Here is a 22,595-nt window from a genome sequence, read left to right on the forward strand (position 1 = left end):
ATAGTGCCCCCTAATGGGAATTTTAATATGAGCCTTTCCACTCAATTTTTAAAAAGCTTATGTTCTCTGGTGAGAGTGAGTTACCTCACTTTTAACTAGAAAGTTAATCCTGCAATACAAAAGTATATCAAGATTTAAGCCACTTAAAGGAAAAGTTATCACATGTGGAAAAAAAAAGGTGAATTCATGGAAAGAAACAAAAAAGAAAAACTTCATGCCACAAGTTTTCTTGGTTTTGAATCATGCTACTGTAACATAATCCAAGGTGGCATTAATCTCAATCTCATAAAGAAATTATCCTTCAGCTATGTTTCTAGTACTCAATAAGTGAGCAATTAATATGTGCTAAAAGATAGTACACAGTCAGGAAAAAACTAGTTCCGAACTAAAGTCACTCAGCGTCACACAGATCTCTACAGAGCTGAGGTTCCCACCCAAGTTTTTCTGGCCTCATACCATTCATTACCTTTCCGTAATACCGGCATACCCTGCTTTTGGAAGTTCACAGTTCCAGACGGTACACCACTTCACTTTTACTAAAGACTGAATGAAAGAAATCCAAAGAGAATTTCCACTTTTACAAAAAATGGCGAAAAGTGAAAGCAACTTTCAGTATTCGTTTCGCAGTGAACTGTTAGAGGCAGCATACAAGGCAAGCAGTGAGAGTGGCCCCGCCAATCCTCCCCAAGCACCAAGTCGCCATGGCTTAGAACTGTGTGAGCATCTGTGCTTCATCTTCATTTATTCTGTGCATCCGTTAGCAAGATGTGTACTAAGGTATCAGAAAAGCCTCAGAGAGGTTATTTTTGGGGTCTGGGAATGCTCAAAATTTTTTCCATATAAATTAATGGTAACTGCTTCTTCGTTTTGTGACAAAGGTTTCACAGAAACACTCCACTTTCGCGGAAACCTGTACCTGATTCACAAGTCTACAACCGTGAACTGAATGTCTTTCTTCCCAGTATCTATACACAGTTCCCCTAAACACCAAGAGCTCGGTATGGCGGGGGGAGTACTCTGCGTTAAAATAAAGGAAACACTACATTTTCTGATACTTTCCAGATGCACAAATACCTAATAATATCAACGTTTGTTTGTTTGTTTAATTTTTTAACGTTTATTTATTTTTTGAGAGACAGAGCATGAGCTGGGAAGGGGACAGAGAGAGGTGGGGAGTCAACAGATTCCAAAGCAGGCTCCAGGCTCCGAGCTGTCAGCACAGAGCCCAACACGGGGCTTGAACCCATAAACCATGAGATCATGACCTGAGCTGAAGTCAGCCACCTAACCAACTGAGCCACCCAGGCACCCCATCAACGTTTTTATTACAGTGCTCATAATACATTCTAGACTTAAGAGTCAATGTTAAGAGCAGTATCTAGAAGGAATAAGCAACAAAAAAAAGTCATCTATTTATGATGGAAAGAGAGTACTATTTACTACCTTATTCTTTAACCTTATGACAGAAAAAAATAACAAAAAAAAGTATGTGTGTATATGTATGTGTGTATATATGTATACATATACATATGTATGAATATATGCGACTATATATTCATATATGATGCACATGTGTGTGTATATGTACATATATACACACGTATATGAATGAATATATATTCGTGTGTGTGTGTGTGTGTGTGTGTGTGTGTGTGTGTGTGTGAAGGAAGTGGTCAGACTTTCTTAAGGGGCCAAACAGTTTAAAAAAAAAATTCAGGTTTGGTGCCCATATGGTCTCTGTCACAACTACCCAACTATGCCACTGTAGCAGGAACACAGCCACAGAAGAAAATACATAAATGAATGGGCATGGCAGTGTTCCAATAAAACTTTACATGCAAAAGCAGGCCCACAGATTGTAGCTTGCCAGCCCCTAATTTAAAACATTTCACATTAGACCACAGATTAAAACTCTCCACTTTACATAAGGCACCAAATAAAAACACAGAAACAAACACCTAAGCAACTCAAAATATGTAACCATTAAAATTATGAAATATTTTGTGAGTACTTTACTTCCAAAGAGTGAAGGGCAGAAGAAAAGATCTTTCCCTAGATGTTAGTTTTAGTAGGCAAAAAATAACAACAACAGAAGCAAAACAATGGATGTTTAGAAAGATTTAAAGATTTAAAATAATCAATACTCAGAACAATTCTATTCCAAGACACATCCATATAATGAAAAAACTTAGCTCCTATCTAGGTATGATAAAAATCTAATGGTGACTACATACTAATGCCTATTCAGATAATTAAATGAATTATGTGAGAGAACCTAAAATTCAAGACTGGCTATACAAAGCTAGGCAGAAATATAAAGTATTATCTTAGACTTTTCATACATATAAGAAAAATGGCAAATCCTACCAGCTTCTAAAGATAAATCAAGAAAAACAAATTTAATTGTTTTATCCAAAAAGCAGATTTCAGACATAAAGTAATGATGCTCCCCACTCTACACCCTTTTAATCACTGGCTTCCACTTCACTAAGTGTCCAAAAGCAACAACATATAGCAGGAAAATCATGAGACTTGGAAACAGACAGCCAAAGATTTCAATCCCTATTCTATAAATTCCCAGTTAAATGACTTTGGACAAGTTCTTTGTCTTATTGAGCATCAGTTTCCTAATTTAGAAAATGAGACTGATAAAACCTTCAAATGTGCAGAGTAACAACTAATTACAGGCAATGTACATACAATACACAGCACACAATTCCCAACAAATTTTTTATTATTTGACGCTAAATTGAAATTTCTTATCTCCAGGTTGTTAACATAACTTTTAATGAGCTTCTTAAAGTACATGTTAATGAAATAGCATATTGGTCAATTACCTGAAAGCCCATAAGAGAAGTCAGCATCCAATGATCAAGATCTAAAATTAATAATATATTTTGCTTTGTTCATCTACCATAATTGCACTGATTATTTCTTGCACATAAAACTGAGAATTTTATAAGACAGAATAAATTACCTGAGAAAACTATGTGACAATATAAACTCTGCAGGAATGGATTCTATTCCCAATTGTGCCACTAACACAGTAACTTGAGTATGTCACTTCAAGTGCACCTCTCAGACTCCTCACTTGCAAACCAAAAAAAACTATGTTAACAATCCTTTTGTCTTCTCCCCTGGTCTTCCAGCTCTAAAAGAGTTATTGCTGTAGGAGAGCCTGGGTGACTCAGTTGGTTAAACATCCAACTCTTGATCTTAATTCAGGCCATGATCTCATGGTTCATGGGTTCAAGCCCCAAATCGGGCTCCATAATGACAACTCAGAGTCTGCTTGGGATTCTCTCCCTCCTCTCTCTCTGCCCCTCCCTGGAGCTTGCATGCACGTGCACTCTCTCTCTCTCTAAATAAATAAACATAATTAAAAATAAAAAAATAAAAAGTTATGACTGCAATGTAATTAAGCACCCTCCAGATATGCTGGTAAAGAGAGGAACTGAGATATCTACTACTACAGAGAAATCTCCAACCGTAATCCAGTATTTTACAGTAGTTCAGATGAAACAAGGAAAGCTCAGTCAGCTTTAAAAAAAAAAAAAAAAAAAAAGACACATACTGCACAAATACTCAAGTGCCTAGAATAAAATAGCCTTGGTTGGTTTCTAAAGGTATTACTTTAATGAAAAAAAGGATTTTTGTCGACCAAATTGCAATATCAAGGTACTAACCTTAGCAAAGTTATATTTGGTGTCTATTAATATCTTCAAGGTACCATGAGTATGTGAAATCTTACATAACATTTTATCCAAGTGAAAAGTCATCAGTTTAAAGTTACACAGAAAAAAATGACAAAAAAGGAAATTTTTTAAAAATTTCACAACAGCATCAAAATGAATAAAAACAATTGGGAATAACTTGTACACTGATAACTATAAAACAGTTGGAAGAAAGTTAAGACAATACAAATAAATGGAAAGGCATTTATTCATAGCTAGGAAGATTTAATATTGTTAAAATGTACTACTCAAACTGACCTACAGATTCAATGTAATCCCTACCAAAATCCCAATGGTAGTTTTATGCAAATAGGAAAAAAAAATACTAAAATTCATATGAAATTTCAAAGGACCTTAAATAGCCAAAATCTTGAGAAAGAAAAACAAAGCTGGATGCCTCACACATCTTGATTTCAAAACATATTACAAAGCAACAGTAATCAAAGCAGAATGGTACTAGCATAAAATTCCTAGAAGACAATATAAGGAAGGAGCTTCCTAACATTGGTCTTGACAATAATCTCTTGGATGTTATACCAAAAGTACCAGCAACAAAAGCAAAAACAGACAATATGGATTACATCAAACTAAAAAGCTTCAGCAAAGGAAACAAATCAATAGAGTGAAAAAGTAAAAAGTAACCTATGGAATGGAAGAAAATATCTGCAAATCATACATATGATAAGGGATTAATATCCAGAATATACAAAGAACTTCTTCAACTGAACAACAATCCTTAAAAATGGACAACATACCTTAATAGACATTTCTTCAAAGAATACATACAGACAATAAGCATATAAAAGATACTCAACATCGCTATAAGGGAAATGAAAATCAAAACCACAATATCACCTCACATCTGTTAGTACAGTTGCTATCACTATCAAAAAAATAAATAACCAGAAAAATAACAAACGTTGGTGAGAATGTGAGGACGTTGCAACCCCTGCAAACTATTGGCGGAGAATGTAAACTGGTGTCACTACTTAAAAGGCAGTATGGAAGTTCCTCAAAAAATTAAATATAGAATTAATATATGATCCACCAAATCCCACTTCTGGGAATATATCCAAGAGAACTGAAAACAAGACCCTGAAGAGATAGCTGAGCATTATTCAAAAAAGTCAAGAGGCAGAAACAATCTATTTATCAACAGTTGAATGGATAAGGAAAAAGTGGTATTAAAATTTTTTTTTTTAACGTTTTTTATTTATTTTTGAGACAGAGAGAGACAGAGCATGAACGGGGGAGGGGCAGAGAGAGAGGGAGACACAGAATCGGAAGCAGGCTCCAGGCTCTGAGCCATCAGCCCAGAGCCTGACGCGGGTCTCGAACTCACGGACCGCGAGATCGTGACCTGAGCTGAAGTCGGACGCTTAACCGACTGAGCCACCCAGGCGCCCCGGAAAAAGTGGTATTGCATACAATAGAATATTACTCAGCCTTAAAAAATGATATCCTGTCATATGCTATAACATGCACGAACCTGGAGAACATTGTTATGTGAGATAAATCAGTCTCAAAAAAGCCAAAAGCCAAATACTGCTAATTTCACTTATATGAGATATAAAGAAGTCAAACTCTCAGAAACAGAAAGCAGAAGGATGGTTGCCAGAGGCTAGCAAAGGGGGAAAGAGGAGCAGTTAGTCAACAAATATAGAGTTTTAGTTTTTCCAAGATGAAAAAGTTCTACAGATCTGTTCCATGACACCTGCGTATAGTTAACACTATATATACTCAAAACGGTAAATTTTACTACTTGTTCTTATCATAATAAAAAAAAAGTTATGTAGAAAATGATCCCTGAGTGTTGAGACAAGTGAGAAATTACTTTCAACTAGATTTTTTTTTTAATCTTTCAGGTTATTGGCCTTTGGTGTAAGTTTTATCTACTACTGGCTTTTGCTAACAAAGCTATTATACCTGTAGCACCAAAAAAACCCCAAAAACCTCCTGAAATGCTTAAGGAGTATCTTCTTTCTGAAATAGATAGCTAAGTTCATCTTCTCAAACATTAAAACAACACTACAGAAGAAAATGGATACTGGACACATAATGATGATCCTTGCCCTTCACGATGTAAGTTATTTGCAAGCTGATTTCATAATGGGAAAGTTTAACAACAACACAGTTTCTATCCAAATTACTAAAATCGGAATCTCAAATTACAAATAAGGCCAAACTAATGAATCTTTTGATATAAATCCTCATTTCAAAGAATTTGCATAATCTGTTAATGTTTATTTATTTTTGAGCGAGAAAAAGCATGAGTGGGGGACGGGCAGAGGGAGAGGGAGACACAGAATCCGAAGCAGGCTCCAGGCTCCGAACTGTCAGCACAGAGACCAATTCGGGGCTCGAACCATGAGATCATGACCTGAGCAGAAGTTGAATGCTTAACCGACTGAGCCACCCAGGTGCCCCAAATTTGCCTAATTTTTTCAAGAAACTCTGAAATCAAGTGAACTAGACTGGCCTGATAGACTCCCAGTAAGAGATAATGAAAGGTTATGGTGAGAAATGTGTTAAAAATCATTTGTGTGCACTGCAAAGATTTTTGAAATGAGTACCCTTACCTTCATCAAAGTCAGCATCATCTTCTGTGTGTTGAGGGAAAGGAAAGCAGTTGGTAATTTCAAGACGATCTTCTACAACCAAGCCCAAAAGCACTCCCTGAACCACTTCAGTTCCTTGTCCTTCTTCTTGATAATGTTTGATTATTTTTAATACCACCTAAAAGAAAATACAGAAGTGAACTGAAAAATCATCCTTACAGGGGCTCCTGGGTGGCTTAGTCGGTTAAGCATCCGACTTCGGCTCAGGTCATGATCTCACGGTCCGCGAGTTCTAACCCCGCATCGGGCTCGGTGCTGCTAGCTCAGAGCCTGGAGCCTGCTTCAGACTCTGTGTCTCCCTCTCTCTGCCCCTCCCCTGTTCATGCTCTGTCTCTCTCTGTCTCAAAAATTAAAAAACATTAAAAATTTTTTTTCAAAAATCATCCTTACAGTTTTTATTTCCTTTATTTCAAGGGAAAAAAAATGAACCATACAAGTAGGTTTGCAAAAAACACAGAATTATATAATAGAACCAATTTTCTTACAAATCAATTCTTACTCTGACACAAATAATAAGCTCACATAATCCAAACGTACACCTGAAACTCCTGGAGTCTGAAGACATGTCCAAAATGTCCATTTTTGACTTCAGGTCATGGCTCTGAAAGGTCTGGAATCCAGGAGCAGCTTCAAACAGTTTCACCTCAATTCAGGGTCATTATAGAGGAAATGATCCTATTAACTTTTGTTAACAGGAGGATAATTTCCTGACACAGATGATAAAACCATCAATAACATAGAGATAAAGTCCTCAATTACCTGAAAACCTGAAAGCAGGCCACTCCCTTGACAATTTCTTAAATTCTCAAGATGGTTCCTGAACAAAACATCTCATTAAGTCAAGGGAAGCAACAATGGGAACATGTATCCAAGAAGGATCTGTTTGGTAACAGAAAAATCAAAGAGAACCCAGACTCCAGCACTACCTAATTTTCCTCAACCAGAAGGATATACCAAATAACCTCTAATAGAATAGAGAGGAGAAAGGTCACACATCCAGGAAGTGGAAGAGCCAAGATTTAAACCAAGTCAAACTCCAAAGCTGTGTATTTTAACTTTAATCACAAGGAGACTTATGTTCATAGCAGTAATTCAGTAATTAAAACAATGGATTAGTCATAGACTTTGTGATGAACAGACCCCATAAAGGTACTATATCAACAAGATCCAGACCTCTTAAAGATCGCAAGCAGGAGGGAGAAGAGGTTTTTTTTTTATTATTATTATTTTTTTTTACGTTTATTCATTTTTGAGAGATAGAGACAGAGCACAAGTGGAGGAGGGGCACAGAGAGAGGGAGACACAGAATCCGAAGCAGGCTCCAGGCTCTGAGCTGTCAGCACAGAGCCCAACGTGGGGCTCGAACTCACAAACCGTGAGATCATGACCTGAGCCGAAGTCAGATGCTCAACCGAATGAGCCACCCAGGCGCCCTAGGAGGGAAAAGAATTTAATGTGGAAGAACCTCAACTGATTAAGACCTTCAAGAGTATGAAATGAAGAAAGTGCACAATTTTACACATTCCTTTAGAAAAGACCTCTCTATTTAAAAGGCACAGAATGAGCTTTGAGAGTCGTGCAGGCATGGGTAGAAGTTCCAGCTCCAACACTCACTGGCTGTCACCTTGCAAAAGCTATTTATTCTTCCTAAGTCTTTGATTTCTAATTTGCAACATGGAGCTGTCCAAAGCAATACTGACACCATTAAAAATGAGATAATGTATAGTAAATACTTCACACAGGGTCTGACATGTAATAAATGATATTATTGATTTTTGTCAAAAAAAAAAAAAAAAAAAAAGCAGAACTATGGGGCTCCTGGGTGGCTCAGCTGGTTAAGCATCTGACTTCGGCTCAGGTCATGATCTCATGGTTCCTAGGTTCGAGCCCCAGCTGTACTGACAGCTCAGAGCCTGAAGCTGATTCTATGTGTGTGTGTCTCTCTCTGCCCCTCTCCTGCTCATGTGCGCGCTCTCTCTCTCTCTCAAAAATAAACATTAAAAATCAAAAAAAAAAAAAAAAGGAGAACTATTTAACTCCTATTCAACTTACCTCTTGGCTACAATTATTGTCACACTTAAAAAAGAAACACAGATGACCAAGAAGGGATAAAGAGAACTAATAAAAAGTTATTATAAACACACCTACCAACTTGTCTAGGTTGCCTAGGTTGTAGATACTTAATCCTATTAATGAGATCGCTGAATCACTGTTGAAATCAAAGTAAATGAGAGATGCTAGAAGACTGCAAAGCTTAATGTAGATGTTTGGACAAACTCCAGAGCTGATTCCTAAACAGCTGGTGCTCGTGTGTGCAAAAAAGAGTGTTGCTGACAAGTACCCAGCAGTTTCACAAAGAAGCCAAGCCAAAACAACCTTATTTCCTTTTACAAATAAAACTGGGATGTGAGGAAATTATTATTATAATTGACAATGAGTTATCACAGTTCAAAAATAACTTACACTGTAACACTGACTTAACGCTAATAATAATGAACTATAAAGGGATGGGGGGTAGGAGGGCAATGTAACCAAACAGCACAGCAGCTTGACATGCCTGGCCAAAGAGTCAATGCAACTTCATACAGCATCAACAGAAGTACAGTGCTCCAACTAACAGAAACTATCATCTCTTTTCAGCATCACTGACCTATTCTAGTCACTTCTCTATATGATCAGAGAGAAAATTTACAGTAATAGTATCCAACTGAGAGAAAGGAGAAGCACATGGTTTAACTACCTGCTAAAGATGATCAACATAAGTAAGTGTACACAGGAAGGGGTAATTGTAAGAGAGAAAGCTTAAAACCCTGTGATGAGAACTACTTCAATAAATTCAAATCTCTCTCCACAGCAGGGACAATCACAAAGAGCACTTTCTAAACAGTGAGGCACTAGAGGATGTGTCTTACTTTGAAAGGCAAAATAAGGGCCACAGATGACAGTATCAGGAAACAAGACTTAAATTTTAAGGGTGAATTCTCTCTAACATTTAAGGTTATCCAAAATAAAAAGACTTAAGGAAAGGCTTGGTGATCACTAAAGTAATTTCAACTCTAGTATCTGTCATCTTGCCATTGTAATATAATCTCATAAAAGAGAGCATTCAAAAATTAAAAAAAAAATTTTTTTATCAAAACTAAGCTAACTCATTTTTCACTTTGACATTTTATGCTCTTATTTCCTATATACATGCTAAAATCTCAATTCTTTAGTTCAAAAAATAATGCAATGGACTTGCAATTCAAACTTGAGAGGAGATGTCAAAAGGAAATTCCTGATCAGAAGTAACAAATTTACATACAAGCTTTTGATATTCTACAGAAATAACAAGAATTTACTGTTTAAATAAAAATGTTGCATAATTTTTGGTATTTACAACACAAAAATCCATGTTCTGCTCATGGTCTCCCCTCTTAAATATTCTCATAAAAATGAAGAGACGTTTTATTCGCCCATCTTCAACATCCAAACAGGTACTGGCACATAAAAGATAACTCAAAAAGATCTGCTGAAGGACTGAATGCTGAACATTTATCAATCACTTCTATCAAACACTCCAGTCAGTGTCTTACATGCAATGACTCACTTAATCCCTAAAAGTACTCTATGAAGTCAGTAATATTTCTTCATTTATTTGACAGATGAGGAAACAGATATTCTGACACAAAATTATTAAATCAGGGAGGGGAGATAGGATTTCAAATTTCAAGGTACCTTTAATTACTTCATAATAAGTGAGTAACTTTGTAGTAATGAGGCTGAAACAGACAGAATGCAGGGGCAACAGCTCTTGAGGAAGTCCCCGTAACTAGGTTGCAGAAGCAGAGTTTTGTGCAAGAAGTAGAAAAGTTCAGTGTAAGGTTACAGGGTCAGGCAGCAAAAAGACTCTAAGAGAATGGTGTTAGAGGTCAAATGTTTTGTGCCCTGATCACTAGAAGTAGCATCAACAGGAAACCGCCATTAGTTGCTAGAATGCAATACAGCTTCTAATCTTTAAACAGCACTATTCTCACAAGCCACAAGATGGGAATGTTCTACCACAAAAGTCCTGTTTCAGTCAAGCTCATCCCCCTTTCACTTCCTTGCACTCCAACCAAACCATATGCCTCTGTCCCTAAAACAGTGCTGGTATATTTTTAATTAACCCTGTTTGTCATGCTTCCTCTTACTTTTAAAAACAGATACATGAAAGCTTAATATTCTCCAAAACAAAACATACTCCTATATTTTGTTTATTAAGTGTTCACAAATGACCCCACATACTCAAGAGCTCTATTATCACTTGTTCGCTTACCAAAATGGCCCGTGAGGTGTTTGTTTTTTTTTTTTAAATAAATGAAGAGAAGTCTTCACCCTGGCTACATATTAGAGCCGTCAGTATTAAACACAAAACGAAACAAAAAAACAAAACCAAAAACCACCACAGACACAAAAAGCTGATGCCTGAATCCAACCTCTGAGTTAATTGATCTGGGCTGAGATTCATATATTGGTTTGTGGGGATTTTGTTTCTTTATGGTTTTGTTTTAGACTCTACAGGTGATTCTAACATCCTACTTCATTCTAACTTTTAATGTGGAAGTATGGGCCAGGCTTCCTCTTTTTAGTTCCTCAGATGACTGAAATGTACACAACTGGTTAAAACAAAGTTTCCTTTCCTGTTTTAAGACTCCCTGTGTTGATAAACAGTGAGAATACTGAGAAACACAGACCCAAAAGTGAACATTTTATTTATAAAAGCAGAAATATAAATATAAAATATAAATATATTTTATAAATACATATATATTTATACATATAAATCATATAAATTATATAAATATATAAATTATATAAATTATAAATACAAATATAAAAATGAGAAATATCCTCCCAATAAGAGGAACTCAAGCCCTACTTGGAAGAATCTCTACAGCACAGAGATGAGAAGGAAGGAAGGTAATGCCAACAATCCATGCGAGAAGTATCAAGTGTTCTCTAAGACCTATGCCCCCATACTTAAAACTGCATATGAAGTGGGACGCCTGGGTGGCTCAATTGGTTAAGAGTCTGACTCTAGGTTTCAGCTCAGGTCATGATCTGGAGGTTTGTGGGTTCGGGCCCCACACAGGGCTCTGTCGCCTGCAGCGGAACCTGCTTGGAATTCTCTCTCCCTCTCTCTCTGCCCCTCCCTCACTCATACTGGCTCCATCTCTCTCAAAATAAATAAACAAACTTAAAAAAAAAATAAATGAAAAACAAAAACCCTGCTTATGGACTATTGTTGACCAGGTTTGTTTATCCTATAAATTCATGGGTAAATAAAAATTTTCCTACAAATTAAGCCTAAAGGATGGAAACATATTGGCCAGTAGAATTACCAAATTCTTCTACACCCCCAAACTTTGCCATACTCTGGGTCTAAGTGTTTAATAACCTACTTGATTTGCCCTGTGAAGTAAGTACTGGTCTCTGAATATGACAACTCTCCCTAGAATGGGTCTCCTAGCTTTCTGAGGTTTGCACATTCTCAAGCTGGGTGGATCTTAGAAAGGAATCTCAACTTGCAAGATAGTAAACAGATGTCTCCTCTGCTGAAATTACCCTAGAGGAAACATTTTTTCCACTATTGTTTATTATTCAGTGAAGATAATTTGAAAGAGCAAAGTAAACTACTTCATCATCTCTAATGAACACAATACTAATTTTTAAAGTGTCTAGCTTTCTAAAAAAAATGAAAACCTAACTTTGCCCAAAATGTTACACACAACAAAGTATTCTCAATATTATAGGATAAAATATGAACAATCTAAAATATGCAAATAAATTAATTATACCAGAAGTCCACAAACCTAAAATCTGAGTAATAAGTATGATGGATAAAATCTTCCATCCTCCCTGAAAAGAAACATTTAGCACAATCTCTAAGACCCATCAAAATCTTACCAAACTCAATTCCATACCAGGGAACAATTTAAATCTGACCAAAATAAAGATTATGCTGTCTGATGAATTAGAGTAATTTTCTATCAAATATGATATCTGCAAAGACCAGTTACTACAGACAGATTTGGAAGCTGTGTACAGAATCACCAGAATTGTTATTTTGGGCTTCTTTCATTCACTCATTTATCCATTCACCTAGGTATGTGCTGAATGACTTCTACAGGCCAGTTACCTCTGACAGGCCAACTGGGAAAATGAAACTAAAATCAAACACATAAAAAAGTATTTACTTTGATAGGGTTTATATTTTGGAATAGCAAATCTCAAAAGTTTTTAATCCTAAAGTTCCTTTTAACACTCTTAGAAATTACTGAGGACCCAAAAGAATTTTTACGTTGATATTTACGTATTAGAAATTCAAAATGAAAAATGTTCCAAGTAATTTATTCACTTAAAAACAATAACAGGGTTGGGGCGCCTGGGTGGCTCAGTCAGTTAGGCGGCCGACTTCGGCTCAGGTCACGATCTCGCGGTCCGTGACTTCGAGCCCCGCGTCGGGCTCTGTGCTGACAACTCAGAGCCTGGAGCCTGTTTCAGATTCTGTGTCTCCCTCTCTCTCTGCCCCTCCCCTGTTCATGCTCTGTCTCTCTCTGTCTCAAAAATAAATAAACGTTAAAAAAAAAAATTTTTTTAAAAAAAAAAAAACAATAACAGGGGCGCCTGGGTGGCTCAGTCAGTTGAGCGACCGACTTCGGCTCAAGTCATGATCTCACAGCTCATGAGTTCCGAGCCCCACATCAGGCTGTGCTGACAGCTCAGAGCCTGGAGCCTGCTCCGGATTCTGTGTCTCCCTCTCTCTCTGCCCCTTCCCCACTCATGCTCTGTCTCTGTCTCAGAAATAAATAAACATTAAAAAATTTTTAGAAAATAATAATAAATAAAAACAACAATAACAAATGTATTACATGCTATCACAAAATACATTTGTTAGAAAAATAACTTTTCCAAAATAAAAGCAATCAGGATATAAAAAAATGACAGTTTCACATTTCTGTGTAACATTCACATTTTCAAAAAGAAATTTTAATCAGGATAGAAGAACAACATTGTTTCACATTTCTTGTGAATCCTATTAATGTCTAGTTTAATAAAAGACAACAAGATTCTCATATCTGCTTCTGCATTCAATCTTTTAATATCACACATCATGTAACAACCAGAAACTTCCATTAAACACTCATTCAAGAGTGAGAGTAAAAATGACAAATAATGTTTAAATATTACTATGAAAATAGTTTAGACTTCAGAGGCCCTCTATATAAAAGTGTAGGGGCTTCCCCCACTTTAAGAACCAGAACAACAATTAAGGTGAATGTGATTACAGATTGTGAATTGCACTCTGAAGAAAATAAAAAGGAGAGTAAAAGGTAGATAACCTTAAAGAGCATGGTCCAGGACAGGCCTCTCTGAGATGACACCTGAGCAGAGAAAACTGAAGAACAAGCAAGTGAGCTTGGGTGAAGCCAGTATTTGCGAGCTATGGATTTTAAATAATAGTTTAAACAGAAATGCTAATATTTACTTTTCATGAAGCACACAAGTCACACTTCAGCAGAACAAAAAGGCCTAGAGATGGATGAACACTAGCACTGTAGCAGCACACTTGCGTGTTTTTACCAAAAGCACTGGCATATAAATAATAAACCCAAACAGCTATGTCTTAAGATACCATTACGTAATTCAAGATGAGCAATTTCAATTAATTTTTGTTAATTATAAAACAATATATTAACAAAATCCTTTCAAGAAATATTACCAAGACTTTAATCAGCAATATTTCTAATACCAGTGTCAGAGGTAATCTTTACCTGGTAAAATTATGTCTATGAAGCTACCACACAAAATTCCTCTGTCAAAGGTAGCAACTCTAAGAAAGTTCAGGGTCAAAAAGTAAACTACTTAAGAACTATATCTGGAACTGTTAGGCCTTGCAATATGCCAATTTGAAGAACCTGAATATGCCAATTTGAGTACATGAAAGATATGTATTTCTGTTAAATATGCTATATTTCTAAAAAAGTTTAAATAACCAACCAAGTGAGACAAAGAAATCAACAACCAGAGCATTAACCTGTGAGTTAACACAGGAGTGCCCAAAGGTGCATCAGACCTGGTCTAATACCCAAGAGCTAGGAGCTGAATTGCAATCCAATCTCTGTCCTGGATCATAAGATGGTGTCCTGAACTTCTAAGTCAGGAAAGTGGAAACCAAGACCTTTCCAAACAGTTACAGCTCCATGAAAAAGTACTGGTGGAAAGGTAGAAAACAGTAATTGCAGTTATCTTATAGTTAAATATAAACTTACTACTTGCTACATGACCCAAATTCCTATTCCTAGGAATTCAAGAGAAATGAAAACACATCCACACAAAGATATGTCCACAACTGTTCACAACAGCATTACTCATAACAGCTAAAAACTGAAAGCAACCCAAAAGCCCACCAAACTTAGACAAATTCCAATATATCCATTCTATGTACTACTACTCAGCAAAACAAAAGAGCAAAAGATCAGTACAATAGAGAGGAATCTCAAAAACATTATATGAAATGAAAGAAGTCAAACAAAATGCTATGTACTGTAAGATTTATTTTTATGGAATTCTGGAAAAGGCAAAACAAAACCCCTAGGTAGTTAATCGCCTAAGGCAGGTGAAGGCCTACTGACCGCAGAAGGGCACACTCTTTAGGGTGAAGCAACTATTTCACACCTTGATGTGGTGGGGACTATGTAGTTGTTCACAGCTACAAAAGTTCATCACACTATACACCTAAAATAAGTGGATTTTATTCTGCATAAATAACACCTTAACTTTAGAAACCTGTACACATTTGTAAAAGTCTGATGAAGAAACAATTCATTTGACCCACTACTAATTTCTTCTCAATTTAGAGTTCAAAGATCCCCTCAAATGCTTATAAGGAGCTAGGTTAAAAACCACTGCTATATCCCTGCATTATGTATAAGATAAGTTTTATTTAACTATATATAAACTCAAGTTTATAATAACTCATGTTTACAATAAGCCCAGGCAATCAAGAATTAAACTGTACTGTTTTAGAAGCCAAAAAAGTATAATATTTAAAATTTTCCCACTCTTTTAAAATATTTTGAAATTTAATGAGATTAATTAGGTATCTAAGAGATATTTTCTACATATTTAAGGCATTTTCCTGGAAGAAAAGTCTGTGGCATTCATCATACTCCCAAAGATGCCCATGACACACAAAGAGTTAGAGTTTTCAAAATTAATTAAAAAGGTATTATATACATGCAGTTATGCTTTTATGTTTGCATCAACAAGAATGGTGTGGAAGGACGTATCTTTTCTTATGAATTTCTGTTACTGCTTACTTACTTATAAGTATGCATTTGTTTTCAATTCAAAAAACATCAGATAAAGAAAAAGTTAACAGAAAAGACTTTAAAATCCAGCAGTCACTGCAATTTACTACATGAAGTCTCACCAAAGAAACCTAATTTCTTTTTGACAGTGCTACTGAGTTGACACAATATGGACACATCTTGATTTAAGTATATTTTTTTAGGTATGTTAAAAAGGGAGGGGGTTGGGCTGAATAAGTGGCTCTGAAAGGAGAAGATGAAAAAATACACACTATAAAGCCTGAGCACCTGCTGACTTTAAATTCTAATCTCTTGCTGATATGGTTACACTTCAACTCTATTCACAGATGCCATTGCACTCACATACACAAATGACTGGACAATATGCATATACACACACCATCAAGGTGAAAGAAGTAACTTCTGGATATACAGACTGGTTTTCAACAAACAGATCTGTTTAAGAGAAGCCTAATGTAAACCAATTACAAATCAGCAAACTATCAATTCAAACTTTGAGCAAATAGCAATAAAGCTTCACCAAGAAAAGCAGCATGTTTCCCACACTCCCTGGAGTAGACCTCAAAAGGATCTGTTTAAAGTTCAGTTAGAATTAGGGACATAAGGAGTTTTAAATTGTTAGAACTATACCATCATGTTTAACCTTCCTTTATAAAGTTAAGTTCATAAGGAATGTTCACAGGTTGCAAACTCTATTAAGTGTACCTAGAATAAGAAAACACTAAATCCACTAGTTCATCTTTTTAAACAGCTAGTGGTATTTAATAATCACAGTAATATTTTAGCTACAGTACTATTAAATAAATTAGACTCTGGTTATAGGAAGATGCTATTAGCTAAATAAAATAGGTATGCAAATCGTTTGTAACAGGGCTTCTCAGGCAATCAGTGGTGAAGAACTCATTTTCCTCCAGTCCCTCACAGACCAATACCGTAGTAAAAAAATAAAACTTGTAAGAAAAGTGACATTTTAAAGAAAGACACAGAAAATACAAGCCCAAGGATCATACTCTGGCTATCACAGCAACATCATGCTGCGATACAAGTTTCGAAACAATCCCAATCCTGTGCTTATCTCACACAAACCACAAACAGTTCACAAACCATACCCTTACTTTAGGTAGCACTGGGTTTACAGAGGAGGTAACATTAGGCAGATAGACCATTTCCTCCTAACTCCAGAAGCTGGAAATTCAGACTTTATAACCAAACACTTCTTAATTTATGTCACTGATATGAAGTCTCTCAAAATATGACAGTATTCCAACAGATGGGAACTCCAAACTGTGGGGCTATCAAACCCATAGTTTCTCTACCACTCCACGCTGCTTCTATAGGAGAGAACAGGCATACCCCTTAGGTGGCGTCAAACCACTATTCTCTCAGTTCTGATTCCACTCTGAACAATATATTTCTAACGGGTAAAAACAAATCTATTTCAGCAGCAGGAGCCCACTTTCAATCGTAAGCTCTATAAGACAAAAGAAAGTAAATTATCCAGAGACTGTGCCCAGCTGAAGCCCAGACATTCATACTTGATTTGCTGTCTTCCATTTGTTGTACAAAGTAACTCTAAAACTAACCTTTATTTCTTTCAAAAAAAAATGTTCAAGTGAGAGAGAAAACTTTAGTAAAAGCTTAAAAATTAATTCTTATCAATGTATACACAAATGTGAACCTCTGGTCTGTACAAACAGAAAAATCATATAGCACAGTTGAGAGGCTGGGGCACTAGAACTCAAAGTTTGAGTGCCAGCTCTGTGGCCTTAGGCAAGTTAACTAGATAGGATCACCTACCTCCTGGGGAGATAAGTCAGTCAGTCAGTGCCCATCTCACAGCACTGCTGCAAGGATTAAAAAACAATACACCCAAAGTACCCAGCCCACAGGCCTAGCAAATTCTCGGTAAAACTTTTGTTAGCTACTGCTTCAATTACTATAATAAACATTTCACCTAACCCATTCACTCATCCATCCACCTATCCAACAAATATTTAGTGACTAGAACATGCAAGGTATCTTCATGGCACTGACACTGGTTTCCCCAGACTGTTCAGTTTATTCCTGAGATCTTCTTTCAGTCTAGTAAGATGTAAATATAGCTCATTAAAAATCAACTACCTGACAACAAAGTTCCAATTCTGTTGACTTATCAGTCATCTTGATCTAGAACTATCTGTATATACCACAAGGTTTCAAAAGAAGATTTTTTGAAATCTGCTTTAAAAAGGCGAAGGTAAGAGTAAATTGACTTCTTTGAAACAGCAGTGCATGTTGGGGCGCCTGGGTGGCTCAGCTGGTTGAGCGTCCGACTTCGGCTCAGGTCTTGTTCTCGCAGTGTGTGAGTTCAAGCCCCGCTTCGGGCTCTGTGCTGACAGCTCAGAGCCTGGAGCCTGCTTCAGATTCTGTGTCTCCCTCTCTCTCTGCCCCTTCTCTGCTCAAGCTCTGTCTCTGTCTCAAAAATAAATAAAAACATTTAAAAAAAAATTTAAAAAAAAGAAACAGCGGTGCATGCATGTGTTTATGTATGTACAGAGGTTCCCTTAAAAACATCATTATCCGTGGGGCGCCTGGGTGGCTCAGTCAGTTAAGCAACAAACTTGGGCTCCAGCCAGGACCTTACCACTTGTGGGTTCGAGCACCGCATGGGCTCTGTGCTGACAGCTCAGAGCCTGGAACTTGCTTTGGATTCAGTGTCTCACCCTCTCTGCCCCTCCCCCCATGCACACTTTCTCTCTCACTCTCAAAAAATAAATAATAAACATTAAAAAAAATTTTTTTAATTAAAAAAAAATCACTATCCTGCTAAAAGTAAGGACTAGATCCCCTCCATAAGAGTTTCTTAGGTCTGAAATAGAAAGGCAAGGCCCAACTGCACCAGTTGCTGGCCATTTGGAGAAGAGGTCAGGCGTTCCTAGGCTGGCTTTATTCCAGTTTTGTAGATTCTGGGAGGTAAGGTCCACAGCCTGAATTTCTCACATCAATCACTGTCAAAGAACAGCTAGTACCATAGAAGAATTTTAGTCTCAAAGAAACTGTAATGCCACAGAATCTCCCCTTAGCATATTCTGTAAAGTCAATAACTAGACTTTCATTTAATTCTGGCTTCTTTCACTGACTGACCTGTGAACTTGGCAGTTTTCTTATTTGGTTAAGCCTAGATCATTTTTTTTCTAACACTGAACAAAGAAGGTAGTTACTGCCAAAATGTAAATTCAAAAAGCAGAAAGCAGCATTAGTCTTAAATTTAACACATTTTATGGCTCAAGTGGGATAGGGGTTCCATTTCATAACTGGCTGAGTCAAATAATAAATAGGATTTAAATCACTGCTGTTCAGTTTTGATGTGAAAGAAATTTAAGTAACTTCAATAGCAAAAAAAAAAAAAAAAAATTTTTTTTTTGCTCCTGATACATATGGGATTAGTTGCAATGCTCCAAAACACTTAATCAATATCACCTCTATAATATTTCAGTTGAAAGAGCATACTTCATTATTATTCTCTTGGATCTAATGTTCATCGATGGTCCACAGTTTTGAAGTTAAATCATCTAATAACTTGGGAAAAGGGGGAGAAGGGCAAAGCAGTCTCAAGAATTTTAGCAGAGTAACACTGCTCTCCTCACAAAAATTACTCATGAGAAAAGTACAATGATGTAATCAAACATACAAAAGTATAATCGCAATTAAATGTTAAATGATGAGGTTTTATTTTTAACATTAAGTTTATACTTTACCAACTCAATATACATAACCGATCTGCAAATTTTCCCACGTGTAGCTGGAAAGGAGTTTTTCCAAAGTAAAATGAGTGATAAAAAAGCTAAGCTGGAATAAATTTATGTCCTCTCACATACAAAACAAACCAAAAAATTTCAAAACTGTTCTCTACTTCCTAACACATTTACATTTGTTATCCTGGGGAGCAGGAACCACAGTTTAATTAGAAGGCCTTTAAGTGATCTAGGGGCACCTGGATTACTATTTATTTCTGCTTCCTTAACAGGAGGCAGTGCTGGCTAAAATAAGTTGAGAAGGAAACACTAAAAAGAGTAACTGTGACTGCCTCTGCGAAGAGGGTGGTTGAAGACAGGAATGAAAAGTGAGAGCTTCTTTTACTACATACTCTTTTTGTCTTTTAATTTGTATACCATATGCACCCAATTGGCTGTTTAATTAAATACGCTTAATATATTAAAAGGACTTCAGTTTTCCAGTATAAAAATACACCACAGTGATACCAGGAGAAGGTGATTATTCACCTTCTTTCTCAAGAGGTCTCTCAGAACTGAACTGAAGATTATGCATTTCTGCACAAAATATAAAACAGGGGTTTTCTTCTATCCAAAAAGAAAAGATTTTGGTTTTAACTGTTTTAAAGGCTACTCTTAAACCAAATTTGAAAACAGTACTACAAGCCCTCATTTGGAGGCCAACAACAAAAGGTAAAGAAGATCTTAATAGGCTATCAACTTGGATTTTATTTTGTAATGGGGATTTTCCGAAGGGTTTTTGCATTACTATCCTTTACCTACTCAGCACCACTGTGTGTGATGGCCAAGTACAAAATAGATTCTGTAAGACCTGTCACATGAGAGTTTTGCAGTAATTCAGAAAGGAAAGTGAGAAATGAATAGTGCAGACAACACAGTTACAGACACACTATGTAAGTGAGTGATCTTAAGAGAATCCGAGGGAAAGCCTACAGAGCAATCAAAGATGATACCAGAAGCCTGGGTGACTTGGGCAGATGGTGATGGCACTAACAGACAACAGGAAGTATTTTATTGACTTGAATCATTGTAACAAGTATGTTAGCATACTAACATGCACACTTAATTTGCACACTTAATTTTAAAAATAAAGACTAAGATCTGTAAAACTCTTAACTTTCCATTAGTAACAGTGCCAAGAAGCAGCACTCCAATAGTCTGTACATGGGAAAGAAACTGTACTATGCAACTATTCTGGAATAATTTGGCAACATGCTTTAAAATCATGCATAACCTTCAAGCCATTAACTTCAGCTCTAGGTATTTATTAAAGCACAGGAAAAACACTAGAAAAGTAAACCCCAAAATCCTAACAGTGCTACCTATACTCCTATTATGAGCTTATAAACTGAGTAATTTTCTTTCTGTGTTTTCTTTATGTGTAATTTCTCCAAACTTCCCTTACAACGAATATATACAGTTTTTGGTTAAAATAATCATAGTTTAGCACATTACTATTGTCCCATAGATAAACAAACATTTTCTACTTACATCAAATGAAGCTAGTTGGGGACAAGGATAGAAGTATAGAAGGTACTGAGAAAAAAAAAATTCTTATTTATCATCAGGACACAATGAATACCTGTGATGTTTAGGTACTATTTGGGGTAAAAAATAAAATTTTATGCCAAAATACAGTGGCTATTCAGACTCAAACAGTAAAAGTTTTATATTTTGACTAAGTTAATACTGAATTACCACTATTTTACTGAATCAATTTTTTTCTCTTCTATTTTGGGCTTGGTACCAACATTAACAAAAATACAGGGTACTACTCTGGCATAAGCCAGTCTCCATTTCAGCCCTTTCAGTTTTATTGAAACAAATACAGTTTGTCACCATATAGATGGAGATGTACATTACACTGTACTTTTCCTATTAAATCTAATCTTTACGGGATATAACCATTTTACAGTATAACAGTCCTTTATGGGAACAACCAGGGCTATTTTCTCTTTAAGTATATTTTCTTATATCTTGCCCAAGGAAATAATATCCAAGTACCATAATTTAAATGATATTTTACAAAAAACATTTATGAACTAACGTCCAAGAGAAAAGCAAATACCACCAAGTTTTCATGTTAAGTGCTGAAGTCAGAAGCTTTCATCTTAAGAAACTAAGGTAGACTTGGTAAAGTACAGGTGAGAATATCTGACCACAAAATAAGAGTGGCAAAGACCCTCACCAAAGCCTAATGCTTTGTAGAGGCTTGTCTCCCCAGTATGAAGACTAGGACTGAGCTAAAAGCCCAGAAAAATGTTGCCGAGACTTAAAATACCTGGTGTTGCTCAGCAAAGCTCTTGAAATCTCGGATATTAAGCTGAAGATCAGAATTTATAATTATATAGGGGCTAGCTGAAGCCAAAGGTGACAAGAAAACAAAAGATGAAAAACCAGTAAATATCGTGCACCCACAGCCTTTTAATGTCAAAACAGGCATTTGAAGAGTTAACATATGCCATCTCATCTGGGCCAGATATGCTACAACTGAAGTTAAAATCTTTTGTTATCTTCCATTACTTGGTAACACATGGAGTTTGGAATCCCACTGTAACTAATACCAACTATTTAAATCAATACCAACTACAAAAACTGTCACTAGCAATAATTAAACATCAATAGGAAATTATATATATTAAGCTGCTATTTATTACAGTAAGAAGGCCATGTGTTATCCTCATATTAAAGAAGAAATTAAGGCCCAGAGATGCTCATTTATTATCAGTTATTCAATCAGGTGATCTCATGGATCACCTCCATGAGAAATACCATGTAAGCTGGGCTCCTTAAACTATCCCAAGGCAGCTACAAGAAACAACATTACTACAGCTTGTTATCACTAATGTATACGCCATAAGCTAAGAAATCATGGTCAGAAAGTTTTTTCAAAAAGAAAATGGATTTCAATAAGCCCTGGGACCTGAAGGGAAAGGAACAAAAGTCCAGGATGTCTGCAAGATTATCTAAATCTTAAAAGCATCCTGAGAAGTCAGGCTTAGATCTGCCTACCCTAAGGAAAGTAAACTACCTTACTTAGGAATACCTACCAACACTCCTCTCAATTCTCTTTAACATTCCTCCTGTTTTCTTCAGTGTTGATTCCCCAATGTC

General features: G+C 36.2%; 1 protein-coding gene across 2 annotated transcripts in view; it reads right to left on the reverse strand.

The window, feature by feature from the left end:
* The window catches only part of EIF3H (eukaryotic translation initiation factor 3 subunit H), a 98,508-nt gene that overhangs the window by 69,647 nt on the left and 6,266 nt on the right, over nucleotides 1-22,595 (reverse strand). For both annotated transcript variants that reach the window (XM_060611183.3, XM_060611182.3), the window contains exon 2: nucleotides 6,314-6,470. In XM_060611183.3, the coding sequence (XP_060467166.2) occupies nucleotides 6,314-6,470 (157 nt within the window). The remainder of the gene's footprint in view (nucleotides 1-6,313; nucleotides 6,471-22,595) is intronic.

The sequence above is a fragment of the Panthera onca genome, chromosome F2, assembly GCF_046562875.1.
Source record: "Panthera onca isolate mPanOnc1 chromosome F2, mPanOnc1 haplotype 2, whole genome shotgun sequence".
Taxonomy (NCBI): domain Eukaryota; kingdom Metazoa; phylum Chordata; class Mammalia; order Carnivora; family Felidae; genus Panthera; species Panthera onca.